At 25.8% G+C, this 22,424-nt stretch overlaps 1 protein-coding gene across 1 annotated transcript; it reads left to right on the top strand.

Moving 5' to 3' along the window:
- Positions 1 to 7,161: 7,161 nt before the first annotated feature.
- On the top strand, positions 7,162 to 9,373 carry LOC136976894 (transcription factor HES-2-like). Its single transcript, XM_067272267.1, has 4 exons — positions 7,162 to 7,215; positions 7,301 to 7,405; positions 7,634 to 7,724; positions 9,063 to 9,373. Exons 1-4 carry the CDS (start codon positions 7,171 to 7,173, stop codon positions 9,305 to 9,307), a joined length of 486 nt encoding a protein of 161 aa, XP_067128368.1. The 5' UTR covers positions 7,162 to 7,170; the 3' UTR covers positions 9,308 to 9,373.
- The last annotated feature ends 13,051 nt before the right edge of the window (positions 9,374 to 22,424 follow it).

Genomic DNA, 22,424 nt, shown 5'->3' with positions numbered 1-22,424 from the left:
GGTCTGTTTGTCCTTGGATTTTCGGTAATTATGAATTAAATGATTAGAACCCTTATATTTAGTATCCATCAATTCTCCAATTCTGGAGTTGAAGTCTCCTAGTACAATAATGTAAGGAGTTATATGGTACCATGTATCGATCATTTTGAAAATTTCATTAATTGAAGTTAGATCACCAGGCGTTACACATAAGTTAGCATTATTATCAATAAATTATTATTCTTATTTAATACTTTGTTTTTGTTTATTGAAATGAGAAGTAAAATATAATTAATAGATTTTTTTAACTTGAATTATTGTACCATAGTCTTTTTCTATCAACATGCAAAGACCTCCTCTTGGGCGACCTGGACCTGCTGATTTACTTGCTAAAGTGGTTACTACCGTAAAATTATTAAAATTAGATATATAGAAGTTGTCAGTTGTAATCCAAGTTTCTGTCATAGCAAAAATGAACGGTTTATATTTAGCCAGCATAAATTTAACAAATGAAGTTTTATGTTTAAGTCCCTGACAATTTCAGTTTATGACAGATATTGGATTGTTATTTTCGAGATTAGAGTGACTTTGCGTTTGATTTTGTTTTATAGTGTATCAGCTATTGGATCTTGTTGAGTTAGAAAACGGTAAAAATGAATCTGCATAAACCAGACTTTTTCTATTGATATTGTATGTAATTTTCTCTTTTCCTGTTGTTATAATATCATTATGTAGTTTGGCCTGTGGATTTAGTTTTCGAATTTCACAAAGCGTTGAAAGTAAGTTTTTACGTCTGATCCTTGAGTTTTTTATAAGGTCTGGTGATAGTTGGATATCTTCCCAGCCTTCAAGTTGGTTTTGTTGTTTTTTCCGAATGTAAGTAAAGAAGACAGACTTTCAAAGTTGATTATTACCAAAGATTATTTTTAAAGTCAATTTAGGTAATTTAATTAGTTGAATTATCTCTAAAATATCTTCTTGAACCATACTGTGAGTATTTAGTAAAGAGTCAATAAATTTATAAATTTCTTCCTTAGTAATAGCCCTTGAAGTGGGGTAATTGTATAATATGATATTATTACGATTATAATCATTGGTTAGAGTGTCCATTTTAAATTGTGTAAAATCTTTTTCGATCTGCAAGGTGTCAATCAGTTGATATAATTTAGTTATCTGTTCTTCTATCTTAGTTTGTCTTTCTTTGGTTTCACGTAGGTTTTCATGGATTAGATTCAGTTCCTCCTTTATATTAGTAATTTGGTTGGATAGTTTATCACTAGTTGCTTCTATAAGGTTGGAGATTTTGTTCCATAGAACTGTCAAAGAAGTGTTTAACAGATTGTCCGTGTCCTGTACTGAAGTAGATAATAAGAATGGCTCACCTGATTGTTCTTGAATGTGTTGGGGTATTAAATCTTCACTAATACTCTCATATTCCTCGGAAATAGCATTTATATTTTTATCCGTTTGTAAATTATAATCCGTAATTAACTTGGAACTTGTTGCTGTGTAGTCGTTGCGTTTACTCACTGGTTTGGTTCTGTTAAGTGGTGGCCTTCCTCGCTTAACTGGAGAATGTTGCATTTTCGTTAATATTAGAAATTTCTTATTAAGGTTAAATATCCAACTGTTAATCTTCTTTAGTAATAAAATCGGCGTGTTAATCAAATTAGTAACTTCAGGCTTATAGTCACAAGTGAAGTGCTTAACAAAAGTCACCGGCAGTCGGGATACGCCCCCCCAAATCCCATATCAAATTGTAATTAAAAAGTGATTGTTTGACAAAACTGTTATATTAGATAACAAAAATTATCAAAAACGAATTTCTTTTCAATATTTAGTCATCTCTCCCATGCTGAATAAAGGTGACACATAGCATTGGATTTCAAAATTTGTTTTTAATATAAAATGATCTAATATTAATTAAAAGTAATTGGTTATTTTTCATCTTTTTTTTAAATATTCGAAATTTAAAACAATTATTTTTGTCAAGAAAAGCTGTTTTTTATTGAGGATGGCATCTTTTTCACATTTATCCCATATAATCACATATGATGTTTAATTGATATCAATATTAATTTCACCGATATTTTGATCGAGAGAAAAAACTTTGTTAATATAAATCGATAATACTAGACAACAAATTTAACTTTCGTAGTTTGTACTTAATTTTATTTTATCTGTTATTTGTCACCATTAAAGTAAGAACAAAGTATTTCTATGACTTCAGGATAAGGAAATAAAAGCCAACTCGTTTATTATTAATTTTATTGATAATAAAAAAGATATAAATGTATATTAAGATTTAAAAAGTTTTTCTTGTACTTTTGGTTTCTGAAATCAATGATCATCTGTAGCCAGCCAACATTTACTTGTACAGTAAACGTACTGTACATGTTAACGTTATACATTCCTTTTAAAAAATCCTTTACATTAGTACTATATTAATATAGTCCTAAAATGTGATGGCCTAATTTGGAAATTAATTTAATAATCAGCATTAAAACGTATATACTACAGTATACTTAAAAAGTAATATTAGCATACTTAATAAAGTATAAGAAAAAAAACAGTCATGTTAATCGTGTAATTACTCAATTCGGCTTAAAATATGATAGATAGATCTTGATATATATATATATATATATCTGTAATTAGTTCTGTAGTTTTGTAGCATTAAACATGTTTTATTTTTGGAGTTTATCTTTAATTACTTTATCTGGAATGATAAAAAATTTAAAACTTTTTTGCAAAGTACAAATCTGTTTCAGATAAATCGTTACTAAATGTAAAATTTTTTTTTGTGGTTTTAGGCCCTTTTCCACTCAAAAGAGAGCATTAAAAGGCCCCTAATTCATTGATATATGCATAGAAGTTAAAATGATCTTAAATGCAATACAAGTAAAAAAAATTTGTTTATAAATTTTTATTTTTTTCCTCATTAAAATCACTTTTTTTTTATTCCTTTCGTAATAAAAAATATATTTCTATTTTAAAATTTGCGAAATAAATATAATTCCACACCATACAACAAAACAATATTTGTATTATTTTTATTTTATTTTATTGGTTTTTATAAATTATTGAAAACGTTTTACGTTAAATGACTGCATATTTATTATTTATACCTGACGCTTGAAATTTTGGATCTAATTTTATTGAATTAAGCAATTAAATAATAAAAATGTAATTTATTATTTAATATTTTCGAAATGTCAAAATGTCAAAATTCTTAATAAAGTTATCAAAATATTTTGATAGCGTGTTTAAACTTGACAAAGTTTGCATTGTAGTTTAAGCAGGTACGGCATTGTTTAGTATACGATGAACTGTCGAAACGAAGAAGCTAAACATAGAAGAGGTCTATGTGGCAACTTCTATTGAAATCGTGGGAATGATGAGAGGAGGTTTGACGCCAAAGCGACGACAAAAGAACGACTTCTGAATCGTGAATGACTTTCATGATAGCTTTGGGCTAAATGTGTAGCTGTCACCTCCGCCCCGTCGCAGCTGGGGCACACCTTTGGCACGTGACGCTGAATGGAAGGGAACGGATTGAAGTTTGGCAGGTGGACACTGCACGTGTACCCGGGACTTTCTCCAAATGTGTTTTGTTCACATACTCCACCAATTAGCCCGAAATTTTCTTTAAAATCTGGTTCTTGTATATACGAAGGCCCATTTTAACTTTCCCGAATCCTATACGTTGCTAAATACGTGTAAGCAGATGCAGGAATAGAAGACAGCACGATTATTAATTTCTTAAATTTAAAACTTTTACATATTTTTTCTGTAAAATGCAAATTTAAAAAATTATATACAGAAATCGAAAGAAGAAATAAAACAATGAATAAAATTTGCATTTTTGAAATCTCTCTCTGTATTGGCTAGTAATTATAAATAGCATAAAATTAAATACGGTATATCTTAGATTATATTGAAATTAAATTTTATACTTTAAAATGAATTATTTTATAGATTTAAATTATAGTAATTTTTATTCATAGCTTATTATAAAATGTATATATTAAATTTGCATTTAAGACTATAATTATATATATAATCAAAATCGATACTTTTTATTTTAAATGCCTATTCTAATTTTTAATTTAAAACTATTATTTAAATTTTTACCATAAAAAATACCTGTTAGGTAAGTTAAACCAATGTGATTAGTAGTCTAATGAGGGCTTATCTGATAAAGGTTACGCTCGATTTTTTAAAATTAAGCATGCTTCAGGACTACCACTTTTGATAATAGCTTAAATTTTGGAAAAATGTGCTCTCTTCCGAGAAGTAGCTATGTTTATGGATTAATTTAACAAAAAAATCTTAAATAAATTATTAACTTGATACATAATAGATTAATCAGAGATATAGAGACATTTATGTTAATAGTTACAGATTAAAATGAGTATCTGTTGGTTTAACATTGCAATATATTATTAATATTTTTACATTTATGCTGTAGAGTTTTGGCTTCATTAACCTAATTACCGTTATTTTCATTGCCAAAAAAATAGGGCTCTAAGGTAGATTAAATGAAAGAAAATGGAAAATAAAAGTATATTTACCAATATTATTGACCATTCTGAGATCATTCAGAAATAACTGTATATCTTTTACATGTCTGATGAACGAGTTTACAGTCTAAATTCGCTTATTTAATTATAACACAACAGATATAGTATAGAGTTGATTGAACATAATTTTTGGCTAAATATATTTACAGAAAATATTTAAAAAAATTAAATTATTAATAAACTAAAACTTTCTTCTCTTTAGCGTATTTTGGGCTCATTTAACAGCAGATCTCTGCGCAAAATGTTAAAAAGTGCAAGGCATTTAAAAATACATTATTTCCTCATAACTTCATTACGTAGTTTATTCATGTAGGTATATAGCATATACACCTTATAGTATAGGCATATAGTATTTAGATGTTTAGCTATATAAGTATTCTATATACCAATATAAGTATTATAGAGCAACACAATACAATAGACTAAGGAGGAACTGAACGGATACAAAATAAATGTGTTATATACAATATAGGTTACTATTTAAGTTTTTTAATTCTTTCCATATAGAAGGGGTAAATCCTCAAAATTCCCACTTTTTTCAACAGTTTTTATATTTTATCGTGAATATTTAAATACTTATTAGATAGTCTGTAATGATAAATGAAATAACTAATGCACAAAATCACTGAAGCTCTAATGAACGTAATTGCAATTTAATTTTATTAGAAATATAAGTTAATATTTTAAATTAAAGATGTTAGAATTTTAAAACTGGAAATGTATTATCTATGATGTGAGTATTTTTAGAATATATTAAAACTCGTATTTATACTTATAGGACTAGTGCTAACATGTTCTTTTTCATAAAATCAAAAAGTTTTAAGATATTTTGCTAATATTTATAATATATTTAAGAGATAATTATTAAGTAGTAACAGTAATAATTATATTTTACTAGCGTTAAACGGACTCTGCAAATTAGTCAGGCTTATTTTATTCTTAACGAATATAATAAACTTTTCTTACTAAAATTTTTATATAATTTAAACATAAAAAGATTTAATATTTATTAATTAACATCAGCGACAATAACCTAAATATTTTTCTTTTTTTATAATTAAGTTATTTGAAGAAATATCTTTACAAATGTCTTTTAAATCAGACAATCTAATACTATTTTAATGTTATTATTTTCACGATTAGATATTCTTATAGAGGAAAATTATAAATGATATTAATGAGAATTTTTATCAAAATTAACTCATGTTAATGATCTGTATATGTACTGTACGTTATCTTCGATAATAGCATTTCTGCTTGATTAATTTTTATTATTAAAAATTTCACAATTAGAACAAAATGAGATCGAAAGATAAACACAAAGCGTAAAGATATGAGAAATTTTGCCGTTAATAGATCGTAGTTAAGAAATTAAAACGGGATAAAGTAATCCCATAGGCTCCAGACAAACGAGCCAAATCCGGATTAGCCACGCGACAAACGACCCACCGCATTTGAACCTGTCATTAAAGAACAGTTGTTAGGAGGCTCCTTTCTCCTAACGCATATCAACTGAAGTTATTGTGCATAGTTCGGGTGGTCTGCTTTTATTATTTTTTTAAACGGATTTTTTTCGACCTCCTCGATTATGACTCCTGTTAGAATTTTAGCCCACCCAAGTGAAGCTAATCGATAATTGATATTTTTCTATCGCATTAATATGTAATTAAAAGGGAAAACCTTCTTTGCTTCGATGTGATCTGCATAATAGAAAAGACAAGCAAATTAATCAAGAGCCACCCGTGACGAAATTAACGAAAGCACTTAAAATTTTTATTTTAATAGCATAATTTAATACGAAAAACATAATTTAAGCTCATTTCGAAAGTTTCGAGATGTTTTCCTTTCTTTTCTAACTTACTTATTCAATTTATTTAACATTTTTGTTTACATAAGTTAAAATTTTATTTTTAATGTTTTAAAAGCCTGCAAATTTCATTAACTTTAACGACTTATTAATACATTATTGAAAGAAAGATATTATTATGCTGGTTATTTAATTAGGAAATTTTTATGTAGGCCTAAATTTATGCTATTCTGCATTTAATTTTAGTATATTGTTATATGGAAAGTTATAAAAAATTAAATATATTATTTAAAATATAACTGTACAGGTTATCGTTAGTTCTCCTTTTTATACAATACTAAAAATACAGTTATAAAATTGTTTATATAATTATAACACTAAAATATTTATTGGTGATTAAAATGTAATAAAAAAATTATAGTAGCGAGAGTAATTCTAGTAAAAGGCGTATTTTAATAAAACACCAAACTGCTCATCAACAAAGCAGATCTGTTAATGCGTGATCAATGATAGTGTGGGTTCCTCTTTTCTGCATCAGCTCCGTAGATAACTGTTGTAGGACCGCCAAACTATTGTTGTGCAGTTTGGACTGGGGCACAATAAACCCCGAACATAATAACCTTTCTACGAAAATTCGTCCGGGAAGCGCGTGCCACTCTCTCTCTCGCCTTCTTACCCTCCCTACCCCGAGTGACCAATCAGTGGTGACACGTTAGATTTGTCACGTGATTCGGAGAGACCCATGGTTTAAGTTTTGTCACGTGGTCAGACCCTTCAAACATCTGGACAGTTAGAAAGGACATGGCTGCCCAAAAAGAAGAAAGTACAGCAGCCCAAAGAAGAAAGGTAAATCAATTTTCTTACGATAGAATTTTAAAGTTTTATTAGGATAAGATTAATAAGTATGTATAATTGTTATAATTCTATTTAGGTGACAAAACCTCTTATGGAAAAGCGTAGGAGAGCACGAATTAATCATTGTTTAACTGAACTTAAAAGATTTTTGTTAGCTACAGAAGGAGATAAAAATTTAGACGTAAGTTTGATTAGTTATTTAACTTAATTAGTTCGATTCTTTTGATTAGTTATTTAACTTTTATTTCTTACATTCCATTACATAAAACATATCTTTTTGTGATAATATCTTACAAATAAATAAAGTTAAATGTGACAAATAAACTAAAAAAAGGAAAATGTCTCACAGATACACTTTTATACGAAACTATTTAATTTATTTAAGTCTTTATTTTTAAAATTATTTTAGAATGGAAGATCTTCAAAATTAGAAAAAGCTGATATATTGGAAATGACCGTTAAGTACTTGAGACAAATCAGTAAGCAAGAGAAAAGTTCAGGTAAGAATTTATCTGAATTATTATAAATTTCTTATTAAGTTTAAAATTTTTAAAATAATTTCGTGTAAAGTTATTAAAAATTAATATTTATTTGAATATTTGAAATTAAAAAGCTCGAAACAAATAGATGACTTCACGATGTGTAAACTGTTCAGATATACAGTAACATTCTTTCATTGTTACATAAATAGAGAACTTTTAAAGATATTTTAAAGAAATATTATAAATATTAAAAAATTATAAATATTTCATTAAAATTTTAAAAAAATATATAGGCTTAATATAACATTATATCATTTTATAGAACTCAAGTAACAATCTTATCTTTATAGTTCACCTTTTAATCCTTTAATTTTTCTCTAAATCAATTTAAACTCTGTCTTCTAAATATAAAATTTTAAATTAAAGCTTAAATTTTACATATTTTATTTTTTATTTAATAAATTTCAATTATTTATAAATATGTTAGAAGATTCTCGAAAAACGAATCGAAGCGATTTCTATCATAAACAAATGAATATTCTTTCAATAAATTCTTTAATTTTTATCACTAAATTTACTTAAATTATTTAATTTTAAAATAGATTGATATCTTTATTATTAATTTACTAAATAATATAATTATTTTTAATTGTAATCTAAACATTTAATCACTTTTAATTACCTAAACGTACAGCTTCAGCCATTGAATTAACATGATTAATTAATCATTTTTATATCGACAAATTTGCAAAAAAAAAAAAAATTATATTAAATCTATAATTTTCTGTATTTTATTCTTAAAATAATATTCTAATTTTAATTTGAAAAATTAAATTATTTTTAAAGCAAATTGTACACCTACTTTGATTAAATTTAAATTAAGATAACTTAGGCCTATATTTTCTTGTAAGTATTCTGTGTAAATATATCGGAAATTATTCTTCTGAAAGGTTAAATTTAAATAATTTTACAGTACTTATATTATTTTAAATTATTATTTCTATGTAATAACACATTAATTAGTAGCCATAACTTCAGTAGTTGATAATTTTTTTTTTTCAATAAAATTTTAGATTTAACAAAATAAATAAAAGAAAATAATAAAGACATTTTTACCAGAAGTTTTTGAAATATCAATACAATATATTTGAATGGCAGACAAACAAATTATTTCTAATTTTCTAGTTCTTAGAGGCGCCAACGGGTCACAATTCTTTATAATCCATCCACATTAGTTGTCACATTAGTGAATAATTTCTACGTCATTTCGTCGACGTCCTTTATTAAAGATTAAAATTTACCTGACAAATTTATTTATATTTTATTTATTTATTATATTTTTATTATATTTCACAGGAGAAAACTCTAAAAATGAAAGATATCAAGCGGGTTATAGACAATGTATGGGTGAAGTAGCTAAGTTCGTATCTATTACCCACCCGTCTCTTACTGCAAAGTTTTTAGATCATTTAGATCGTCGTTTGGCTTCGGAATGTTCGAAAGAAGACCAACTTGGAGAGAAAGAGCATTTAATTTACATTCCTTGCAAGATGCAACCGGAATTTTGCCACCGAAAACCTGAAATGTGGAGACCTTGGTGATGATTGATGATCGTTTCGTTTGCTTTCGTGTTTTTACTCATTTTTTAAAAAAAATATATGTACATTTATATAAAATGATATTATTGTTAATAAATAGTCTTTTTTATTGTTAATTTAGTAAAAAATTTGTAGAGTTTTTCTTTATTTTGTCTAAAAACTCACTCGTCTTTAAATTCATGTAATTTGAAAGATAAACCTAAATTTATATCGAAATTTTGTACAAATATTCATAATTTTACGGAAAATTTTTAAAGAATTACTCACAAATAAAGGCATTTACATTCTTTTATATTTAAACAAAAATGCAGATAATATTGTTTCTAAGTTGATCGTCTGAATTTTAGCTATCATTTGTATATTCTTTCTTATATAAAATTTTATTATTGTTAATAAATATGGCTTAAATTGTTATTCTGATAACCAAAATAAGTAGTTTATTTTATTTTATTTATAATTTTTAATCAACTTTAACAATGGATTCTATATTACATTTTAAATAAAAAATAATTTAATTGCATGTATATTTACATTTTATTCAAAATTTCTTTAACACAATCACATTAAAAACATTAAAAAATTTATTAGAGATTTTTTTTTTTAATAAAAAGATTATGAGAATGAGTTTTTTTTAGAGTTACATCATTTATTTCTTCTAAATTCATTTACTTTAAACACGATAAATTTTTCAAATAATAATTATTTTCTAAATAGCCAAATATGATAATATAATTAATTAATTCAGTTTATTCAAAAGTTTAATTAGTTTTCATTTTTTTTAAACAATCTTAGCTTGCTTTTCTATCATATTTTGCCTGGAAACTTCGATTACGCTTAGTTTTATTAGAAAAAAAACGTTCAAATTTATAAATCTTTAATTAAAAAAGGATTAACGTGTCTTATTTTTAAAACATTTTAATAAAAACAAACGTTTTTATGTGGATAACAAAGCTTTGATTTAAGAATAAGAAAGTACACGATGCAAGAGCTAAGTATGTCCCACCGATTTACAGATGTTTTTATTATTAGATGTATTGTAGTGAGTGGAAGCAACGACCCTGCTGTGAGGCAATCCAACGTGGTTTAGCCCATAGTCCCAAAGATAGAGAAGCCCACAGAAAAGACCTGAAGGTTGTATTTTGATGAATGTAAGCCATAAACGGAATTTCGGAAACAGAAGACTATCTAATAGTTTCTTTCCACTGAAGCGGTTATTGACCAATCATGAATAATTTAGAATGATTAAGTTACAGTATATATGTAGGCCTATATATATAAACCATTATTTTTCGTTTTAATTGCGTGTTTTTTTTTTGTTTTGTTTTTTTTGGATAGTTCAAGATTAAAACGCAATCAAAACATTATAAGGTTGTTTCGTAAGCTTTTTACGTATTAAATTCAATACTCTAAAAGTGGCCAATTACTTTATGAATTAATTTTTGTATTTTTATTGTCTATCTATTTTATTGTAGACTATATATAATATTAATTTTTTGACTTTGCTTAATGAATAGATTTAAAACGGTATTAAAAGACCAAAAAAAAAAAAAAAAAAGGAAAAGAAAAAATCAAGATAAGAAACACAGAACTACTTAGAGGGATTATTTTTAGATGAGTATAAATAAAAGAGACTTAAACAATTTGTTAACTGATCTTTCCCCCTTCGTTTAAGTCGTAACCAGCGAAGAAAGCCAGGGATATTTCAGTGGTGTAGACCTACATAACTCTGTTCTAGCTTGGGGGCTTGTCAAAAGATCGGTTAGTTCGTTTGCCTCCCGCTACGAAGCTCTTCACCACCTCTTTCCGCCTTCCTCCAACAGTACACCCTTCTTTGTATCTAAGGCTCGATCGCTTTTAACAATGTAAGCGATACAAAGCCAATGGATCGTTTGTAGCTCGTCTGCTTTTCTTTCGAATTTTACAGGCGCGTTTTGATTTTCACCCACTCTAAGTAGTTGGATACAGATGCGAAATAGCATAATTAATATATATTTAAGAATTGTTTACTGAAAACGAGTACTTTAAAACGATGTTTCTATCACAAACTATAATTACAAAACAAAATATTTTTAACTTTAATTTAAAATGTAATAGATGGATAAAATCGTAGTTTAAGCTCTATATAAAAATATGCCAAACACTTGTTGCTATTTGCTAAATAGCAGTTGATATTCGATAAATTAAAATTACTAAATTTCTATCGGAATTTATTTTATTCATTACTGAATTATTTAATTTGAAATATATAACTTAAAGTATTTTTTTTCTTCTGGGAGTAAATTTTTGTAATAAAAATATAATTATTATATCAGGATTTCGTGGTTAACTGAATAAAACAAATTCTTGTAGTAAAAAAGTAAAAATACAATAAAAATAACAACATAATTTATAAAATATTAAGCAAGCGTAGCAAATTAATGCTAAATTATTATTATTTTTTTACTACAGTAATTTGTTTATATATATATATATAATAAGTATATATAATATATAGGCATATACATGATAGAACGACATTACGTTTCTCGATGAGAGAGATTAGCTTAGGCTATATCGATAGAACAAAAATAAAATAAATTCACTTCTCTGTATCCTTTGTTCGTTTACCTTTAGGCTATACATTCTTTGAATATTTAGAAAACCGCTTGAAATGAACGTTTAAAAACTTTATAATGATTCAAATGTTTTAATATACTTAGCAAGATTTATCAGGATTAAATTAAGGATGTAGAGCAGGGGTGGAGAACCTATGGCACTCATGCACGTCGGAAAACTCATCTGGCACATAATGTAACGTGGGATATAGGTTTATCATCCTTCTTTTTCAATCATTTTTTCGATTTATCACCTGATCATTTTTTTTCCAATCAGCTTCTTTACATTTATTCTAATTAAAGCATATTCGTTTTTCGATTCTTTCATTATCATTAATCGAATCGACACGCATAAACATTTAAAAAATAAGCATGCTTACTATATGGCAAGCGGAATCAAAAAAGTTCGCTATCCCTAATGTAGAGAATCTTACATAAAATTTTAAAAATATTAGAGTTTGTTTAAAATATGCGGTATTCGGCCTAATTAATTTCTCAAATAGAGAATTTCAGAAAATTGGAAAGTGCATAATTATATCAGTTTATTTAAAATTGAAAAACGATCCTGTTGCATTAAATAATTAATTTCTTATTGATCAAATATTTTCAGTTTATTTACTAAAATAATAATGGGAAAACAGTACTTGTAAATTATAACAAAATTTATATTATTTTAACTTAAAACAGAAAAGAAATAAAAACGCAATAAAAGATTTTAAAATTATAATTTTATATAAAAAACAATTCTGATTAATGAAATGTATAAAGATTTAAATATTTCAAAATTAGTTAACTTTGCAGGTTAAAACTTCTCTTAAATTTGGAAATAATAACATTTCAGTGCATTAATTAATACTAATGAAATGAGAATGTTTGAGTAGATTTAAATATATTATAGAATATGAACTTATTTCCAATATGTGCATTAAATATAAAATGCTTTAAGAAATAAATGTCTCGTCTTATAGAACCTTCGATGATTCATCGCGACACTCGCGATGAATCATCGAAGGTTCTATAAGACGTGATCAAAAGATCTTGTTTGTTCGCGGAAAAAAAATGAAAAATATATTTGCTAATGCCATTTTGTATTTTAGTTTATGCATTATTTCTATTTTATAAAGTTATAAATATACAATATAAAATATTTATAAATTTTACTTGACATTTCTTACATAGTTGAAGAAAATAATTTATTAAAATAGTGTTTACTCCGAAAATGCTTGATTTATTATTTAAATTTCTATTAAACAATCTTCGTTTATAATAGATAAAATTTAATTTTTAATATAAAAAATTTATTTAAAAAAAAATAATAATTAGATTCATATTGTCTTAAATGTTTAAACATGTTAACTTCGAATTTTCTCAAATAGCGAAATTTGCGCTGTCGTTTATTTATATTCTTACTTCTCGTTTAAGTCTATAATTTCCGTATAAATTTACTAATATATACGTCAAATTTTAATCTTACATTTTATTTTTTTAATGTAATAATTCTGTAGTTAAAAACAAATTAACTGAGAGAAAAACTAGCAACATTTTTATCGATTTTTTTTTTTTTTGTAGCATTTAAAATAAAAAAAGTTATAAAATTAATGATATAAAATCCAATTTAAACGGGCGTAACTGTAATTTTTTTTTTGAAGATTTTCGGATTAATTATCTGTAAAAAATGTCTATTTTAATAAGCTAGTTGGGGCAAATTTACGAGTAAAGATATTTATATAGGTTCTAATTGAGCATGAATTTAATATTTAAATGAAGCAAGTGGTTTTAATCACAGGTGTTTAAATAGGTAAATTAATGCCATTTTACTAAAGGGATACTTTGTAAATATTTCGGTTGCAGCCTTCTTCTATAGACTGGGATAAATGGGTTAGACAGGTAAGCGCAAAAATTGTGTCCAAATATTTACCATTGAGCGACGACCAGTTTTCTTTTCAGGTAAAGGGGAGGGTTGTTAGAGGCACATCACCTGGACAACAACACAGGTAAGACCTAAGAATTCTGCTCGATTGGACGCTTTCTTTTCTGCGTCATTTAACAGGACTCCTGGCAAACATAGGTCTTTTGTTGCGTGGCTGTCGATGTTGGAAAAACTGAATACCGCCAGTTTGGCGTTTCACGCCTGATCATCAAATTACTGTACCGTTTGGGTCAACGATAGCTAAGTTGTTTGTTGACAATTTCTGTTTACTGTATCAATCGCCACACTTCGACATCTGTACCTTTTTGTTGTGGGTATTTCAGAATAGGAAGAGCTAAAGTATTTGCTAGGTGGATAGAAGATTCTAATACAGTATTTATTTAATTTACCCCACTAGAAATGACGAAAAATATATTTAAGTGTTTAATATATTAACACAGTCGAATGTAAATTCAGATAATTATACCATTAAATCATTAGAAAGAAATTTAATAAATAAATGACTTAATAATTAATAACTACTTCTAAGCATGGCCTAATTATTTAATTATGTATAGATTAGTTAATAAATATAATAACTTATATAGTTATAAATATAAATTCATGTAAATTTATAAATTATACAATAATTCGTGGCATAAGCAAGTAATGAATGTTGTATTTCTAGTCAGGAATCTTCTCATGTTACCTTCAAGTGAGAAGAAAGGCTTTTATCTGAAGCGATTTTTCCTCCTACCTATTACAGGAATGTTCTCAACTTTCAACATTAAATAGATCAAAAGACCTTTTCTCCTTGTCCTTTCTTCAAAAGGAAAAAAAGTTTGAATTTCTAATACCGAGAGATGAATATATTGGTTTTTTTTTTCTAAGGTTGAAAGTGGTCTGTTTTTACATCGCTTTCGGATATAATTTATGGATATTTAATCTAAAACATTTTAATAGTTTTTTTAGCTACATAATAATGGAAATATTATAAAAATACTTTTTAAAAATTATAAAAAGTATTGCAAATATAACTGTTTGGTTCTTTTGTTATCGCAATATTAATTTTAAATAAGTACCAGTGATACAAAAATATTATAGCTGAAATTATATAGATATGTAGATAATTAGGAAATGGATATAGATGGATGTAGGTGGATGTAGATGTAGAATGGATGTAGATAATTAGGATGATTGATAAAAACGAAATAAAATCTCCCATAAAAAGTATATTTCATAAATTAATAAATAACTTTTTTTAAAAAAGCATATCTAAATCATATATAGGCCTGTTACACTAAGAACTTAGAGTAGGTCAGAATTTAATGTAAAAGAAGTTAAAATATATAATAATTATAATTTAATAATATAAATTATTTCAATGCTATTAAAACAGGATCTAGAACTTTTAAAATAAAAAATAAAGGTATATATCCAAGAGAAGACGGACGTGTGCACCACTTTACATTAAAAGGATCTTTCTTACAATAATGTTTGCTACTACGTTGGAGGAATAATTCTTACAGGGATTAGGACCAAAGGATAGATAGATGTTTGTTAAATGGCTTAATATAATCGGTTTAAGAGGATTTCTGAACTACACAATAAACAATAACGCTTTTAGAATCAGGAAATCGGCATAATCGACAACAAACTTCAGATAAGAACAAGGCACAAATATAACAAATTTCGTTATAAACACGATAGAAGTCCACAACTCGGTTCTATTCTTTAAGCTATGGCTAGTCGTCTCCTGTCACTTTAGCCAGAAACAAGTTGGCATTGGCTGTCAACTGCAGAAAAGGAACAATTCACACCCAACAAGTCATCCAGCTTACAGAAGAAAGACGTGAGGCAAGAAAGTCACCCGTGCCCATGAAAGCGAAATTGAAATTGCACAAAACCACAAGAAAAATAGAAAAAAATGTTCTATAAGTGAATATATGTTTAGAAATTTCAAATTTTTCTTCCATGATTAACAATATATTTTCTAAATTTTTTCTGGTATGTTGTATAGTTTATAGTGTAGTCCATAGATTATGTTTTCATCGAATTATTCTAGTCAAATTCCTAGGATATGGGGAAAGTGGAGAAAAATAAGGGAAAAAAGATGGATTAGACACTGGTTAAAGCAAAGAATTCGATTTTTACGCGATTCGCGCCAACCCAACGAATTTAAATAGAGGTCATGTTTGTCACATTTGTCAATGTCAATGATTTAAAAAAAGTATTTGTACAATGTAACTATAGTTATACATTGTATCTATAAAATAATTAGCTTATTAAAAATTCTTAAATATAAAAAATACCAAACATAACATTTAAAACTATATCGCCTAGTTAAATCCTAATGAGAGATATTTGAAATTAAAGTTCATTACGTATTAATTTTTCATAATCAAATGAGAGTCTACTTCTTAATCACTACAAACAAATTCATATTTTTTAAATTAATAATATAGATAATAAGCGGTTTAAAGGTCATTCTGTGGTTTTCTTTGAAGTATATATTATTTAATCCATTTACATGACAGTTTCATCACTAATGTCAACCAAGCAGCCTGAATTAAGATGGATTGAGGTCAATAACTTGAATATAAAAAAGATATCTACTTACAGAAGAAAGCAAACTTTTAAAGAAAAAAATAATAAAAAATAAAATGAATATATTAATAAATAACTCTTTAACTACACTTTGATTATGTTTGAGAAAAGCTAGTGGGATAATTAAAAATAGATTCTTTTTATCAAATACATACCGATAAATAATCTTTCTGCCATTAAAAAATAATTTGATAGTTAATTATAACAATGTTTCATTTTATATTTACTTTTAGCTCAAAGAAAATTCCTTGTACTTTGAAAATAATTATAAACGCACCATTTGAACTTAATTGTGTTTTCTGGATGGTCATGGGCATCGTTTTCTGGATTTTTATAGTCTCAAAAATTTGAATGCACATTAGAATCAGGCTCTTCACTCTGTTTCGGAAATTTGCGTGACAGTATACGATGACAATATAGACACATCCCTCCCACTACTTCCCTCTACTATTCTAGTTTTGGTTTTGAACTGGTTTGATCGTCTTTTAAATTACAGAAAGCCATCAGACCATCAGACGAATCTCCTATAAAACTGTGTTTAAGCAGAAGGTTATTCACTATGCTGAGGAACATGTACACAGATATTTTAATGTAATACTATATCTCTTGTAAATTTTATGATTGTGCATACCGACGTGATATCTCGCTGTTAAAACGCTCGTAGTATAGTATTTTTGACTGTGATTTTGTATTGGTCCGCAGATCCTTTGTACTGATAATGAAATCATGAATGAATACATCGAAAATGTGGACATCGTGAACCACTGTTTAAATACATTAATGTTTTCCGGCTACGTTTTCGATATAAGGTGCGCTTTATATCTTCAATGTAACTTTTTTCGGGTTTTGACATCTCAAAAATCGGGCGCGCATTAGATTCGATGGTGCATTAGAATCAAGAAAACACTGTATATTAGAATGTAAATATCCAAACTTCATTATTAGAGAACTTCATAATATAACGTCTAAGGAAAATAATTATTTTTGACATCAGACTAACATTGCACTGCAGTTTTATTATTTAAAGTTTTTATATAATTGCTCGAAAATATGTAATCATGATTATAAATGAACGATTTTTATCACTCTTTTTATTTGCTTATATTTTGTGTATATTATCATTTTATCACTTTTATATTTTGTCCTTTTAATTTATCTTAATTTATTGTCAGTTTAATTTTTAATCGGTTCCATTATTATTGTTAGGCCCTATACATGGAGGAGTGGAGCAAGTTTTCCTTGTCGTAGGACATTACCTTTATTAAGTAAATAAACAAAAAAAAAAAAACCTAAACTTGGTATAAAAATTTTTATATTATTTAGTGTTGATTCAATTGAAAAAAGTTTTATTAAACCAATTCTTAGACTCTTTACGCATAAAAAAACAAACAAACAAACAAAAACAAAAAATTGTAAATTATTTGTACTGTGCATTTAAAATTTTATATTAAAATATGTATTTTTTCACAGCGATAAATAGAATTTTTCCTTAATCATATAAAATTATAGATTTATTATCATCTGTTATTTCGATTTTCTTTTAGCTATGTAAGAAAACAAATTAAGAAATAAATTGAATATTTAAATTTATAAGTTTACTGATTTTTGTAACTTATAAGCAGAACCACAGTTCTTTCATTGATTTCCGACTTCTAAAATTTTATTTTGATAAGTTACATTAAGAAATGAAACTAAGAAAAAGAATTACCAAATATTTTTTACTTTTAGATAAGAAATACTGAAATACTTTATGAAAAATTCATAAAATATAAAATATATTTTATTTCTTATCTGTAAAAATAAATAAATAAATAAATAATATAGAACATAAAAAATCGAAGCTAAATGTACAATGCATGAAATTTACTAACACATTTTTATATTTACCATAAACATAATTTATATTATAAGGCTATATTAGCCTCAATCACAGACGTAAAATGTGCGTAAAACCAGACTTTTTACAGAAGAATGAATTAACGCTTTCGAAAGAAAACCAGAAAAATTTCAAATCTCCCAAAATTAAATATTTTTGACCCTACAAGACTTCAAAGTTCTACCGTCGACGTCTCATTTTTATTTTCTCTTACCATTGACTATCCTTTATTAGATTTTAAAATATTATATATAATTGTTAAATTAATATGTACAGTACAGTATATGTAACTAATATTGTTTTAAAAGATTATTATGAATTTCAAAACAGATATGAAAGTGTCCTGAAACGTTAGATATATTGGGACTGAGTGACTGAGCATCCAGTATATTTAATAAAAGTATATTACAATACAGACCTGTTACAATATATCTAAGGTAACATATAAATTAATTTGTAAAGTTTAAGTCTACTTATATATACATTAAATTTTTTTAAAAATCAAAATTATTTGACCCTCCATGCCTCATAGACTGAAGTTTACGTTAAGATTAAAAAGAGCTTCGCTTAATCTTAATGTAAACATCACAGCGCTTGTTTTTTGAATATGCCATTATCCATAATTATTTAGCAATGGCATTTGAATTTTTAATTCATCTTACGCCATTTTTAGTTCAAAATAATTTTTATTTCAAAATTTAATCCTTATAATTTATATTTTAAATTTACTAAGTTTATTAATAATTAAAACTGATACAAACTTTTCGATATTATCATCATATACAGCATATTTATGGATCCACAAAATGTTTATATTCCCTGTCAATAACGTAAATTTTGTTTATAAAAATAATCTTGTAACGTTTAAAATATGTTTACTTGTTTTTGTTTTGTGTAAATTCCCATTGATTGTGGATACGTTTCACCCTATCATCAAGTTTTCAGTGTATATTAACTGAAAGAGCTGATCATTTAGAGTAGTTAGTAAACCGTTATTAACTTTCAGGATTGGTAGCGAGTAATTACACTCTCTACAGGTATACTTGTGCACATACCATCGTCATTCATTTCTACAATAGCCAACGTGGCAGATGTCAGCTGGTGGAAGCTGTAAGATAGCAACGGCGTAACGAATCGTTTCAGCTCCAAGCGGCCACTTTGAAGCAGCTTCATCTTTTGTCAATGGCGCCAAACCCACCTGCACTCAGTGTACACACAACTTTCAACTTTTTCTAGGACGATGGTAGACACGGCGAAACAGGCGTGACTCACGCATGGAGTGGATACCAGAACACATCCATACATCAAGTCTATCAAATCCGATAATTGTTAAACTGCTGTATCATCGACCTACTTGCTGCTTTTCAGTTGCTTCTCGGTTATTAATTCATAAATGACACATTCAAACAATAAAAGAAAAAGAACTTTAAAATATTTGAAATCTTACTCTTTCGTTATAAAATGATACGACTAAAATATAATTTTAAGTTTATATAAAAGTGTAATCAAAGATATTTCGCTGATAAATATACAAAGTTAAAATTATTAAACATCATTTACTTTAATTTATACATAAAATTTTAAATTATTAATATGTTAAAATTCACAAAAACCTCGTCTAAATAATAATTTATAAATTTTACGCTTCGTAAATTATCATCTATAAAAATTTCATACGGTAAACAATTTATATCAATAAATTCCGATCAACAAATAAGAAATAATAAAGATAACAGAATTTTCTATTTTATAATTTATTAGAGTTTCATAAAACGGACATTAATGGATATTGTTGTTCTTTAAAAACAGTTCCGTAAATGTCACTCTCTATAAATTTAATAAATTGATTTTTTAAAAATTTATGTTTATCGTTTAAAGCAACTACTTGTAACTGAAAGGTATTTAAAATTTATATGTTTTGGTGACATTAATTGGAAGGTAACAATAGACGATTATGAATACAAGTATATAAAATACTAATAGTTTTAATTAATAATCTGTAATAACGAAAAAAGAGACTCGAATTAATATTACACGAATTCGAATTGCCCAATTACTGTAAACTTGAAATTATTAATTAACTCTTGATGCTTTTAAGATGCTCCCAAGTTCGTACTTGAATGCATGAATGAGATAAATTAAATATTAGTACGAAATGAATAATTTACTAATTCTTTCCATAGGCCTATTGTTTTCAATTATTAGTAGCTTAAAAAAATAATGGATTTTAAAATACATAAAATAAATGATAGTGAAAGACAGTAATTTTGAAGCTAATATTCACTTTCATATGCGGTATTAGCGCCTTTGACAGTTAATTGTAAAGAGTAATTATTATTGTGAATGCAAATTGAAATGAAAAAATATTTAATCGCTTTTAAGATCTTATTTTTATATAAATCTGATTAATTATTATAATTTATTTTTTTAAAGTCCTATAAACAAGTTTATTTATTTTAAAATCCTGTAGTTGTTGGGAGTGATAATATTATAATTAAATTATTATGAAATGTAATTATAAGTTTATGAGAAAATATAATTAAATGTTTCTGATTTTAATTAAATTGGATAATTTTTCATAGAATTGAAAAAATTTCAGATTTCTGACTTACTTTTGTAAACGTAATTGAGGTGGTGTTAGAGAAATTTAAGCAGATAAGTGAATCAACTACTGAATAAATATTTTGCAACACAAAAAATAGAAAAAAATGTTAATAAAAACATTTATTAGAATAGAATTTATTAATGTAATTAATAGACGAAGTGAAATTGAAATTTTTTCGTAGTTTCATTCGTTTTATAATATGATAGGGTCAGGGTCAATGTATAATCCATTGATTCTGATAGGGCTAATCATTAAGTCTGATTGAAATTTGACTTGTTACTTTCTATTTGGAGTTTCCTCTCATTAAATTAATGAAATTTATTAAATCCAATATAAAATGCCATTATATTTTGTTTTGTACATTATTAATTAAATTTATCCATTCTCAAAGAATAAAATAATTTTATCTTTTAGCTTAAAGAATTAATTAAATTTAAAATGTTTAATCATTTATTTGTAAATATTTATTATAAAAAACATAAAATCAGTTTATAAGGATATAATGTAAAAAAAAATTGCAAAGTTTTATTATTATGAATTTTTAATGTTAAAATTATATCTTTGAATTGCAATAAAACCTTTTAAATAACCACATAAATTTGATTACAAAACTAAAACATTTAATTTAATTAAATTGCTTTAGTTAAAGTGTACTGGATTTTTTTATTTTTATTCGCATTTTTATATTTTAATTTTAATTTATAATTTAATTAACTTTTAATATTAAATACTTTAATTAGCATTTTTTATGTTTATTCAGCACAAAATTTTTTTTCTTTTCTCTTTTATATTCGTATTTTTATTATTTTTTCTTTATTTTATTCTATATTTAACTGTTTTTTTTCGTCAAAGTCTTCAATATATTCTTATTTTAGTACAGATAAGTTATATATTGCATTCTGAAGAATTATATATTAGTTTTGGTCTTGGATTTAATTAAAAAGAATTCTCTAATCATTAAAATTTGACAGACAAAAATTATTTTTGATAAAAATTCAATTTCAAAAACTGATTTTATGATGATCCATACTTTTATCTCTTCCTGTTTCATTTCTATACTTAGAAAGCATTGCATAAGAAAGCACATGAAATTAAATATTTAAAATTCAAATTTTTTACTAAGAATTAAACAAAATCCTTAAAGAAAAATTTACAGATAAAGAGTGAAAAAAGATCGAATATATTAAATTTCATATCATTTCATCATTAGATTTTACATTTAGAAAAAAAGAATTAAATATTTTAAGTAGAAAATATTGTAAAAAAAATAAATATCAAGATAAATAAATTCTTATGTAAATTTATCCTTTGTGCCACTTAAAGATATTAATCAATAGAATTATACAATAACTCTTCTAAGTGTTGAGTAAAATAAAAAATTTATAGTTTACTACAAAAACTCCTTTAATTTTCTTATAGTAATTTTGATTATTTTGACAGAATATATTCTTATACATATTTTAATGGTCTCTTCCATTCTAAATTTTCTATTTTACCAGTTTCTTCTTTTAATTTTAGAGATTCTACTT

Source organism: Centruroides vittatus, unplaced genomic scaffold (genome assembly GCF_030686945.1).
Source record: "Centruroides vittatus isolate TY-2023 unplaced genomic scaffold, ASM3068694v2 contig_426, whole genome shotgun sequence".
NCBI classification, from domain to species: domain Eukaryota; kingdom Metazoa; phylum Arthropoda; class Arachnida; order Scorpiones; family Buthidae; genus Centruroides; species Centruroides vittatus.
This window is presented reverse-complemented; position numbering and strand designations above follow the sequence as displayed.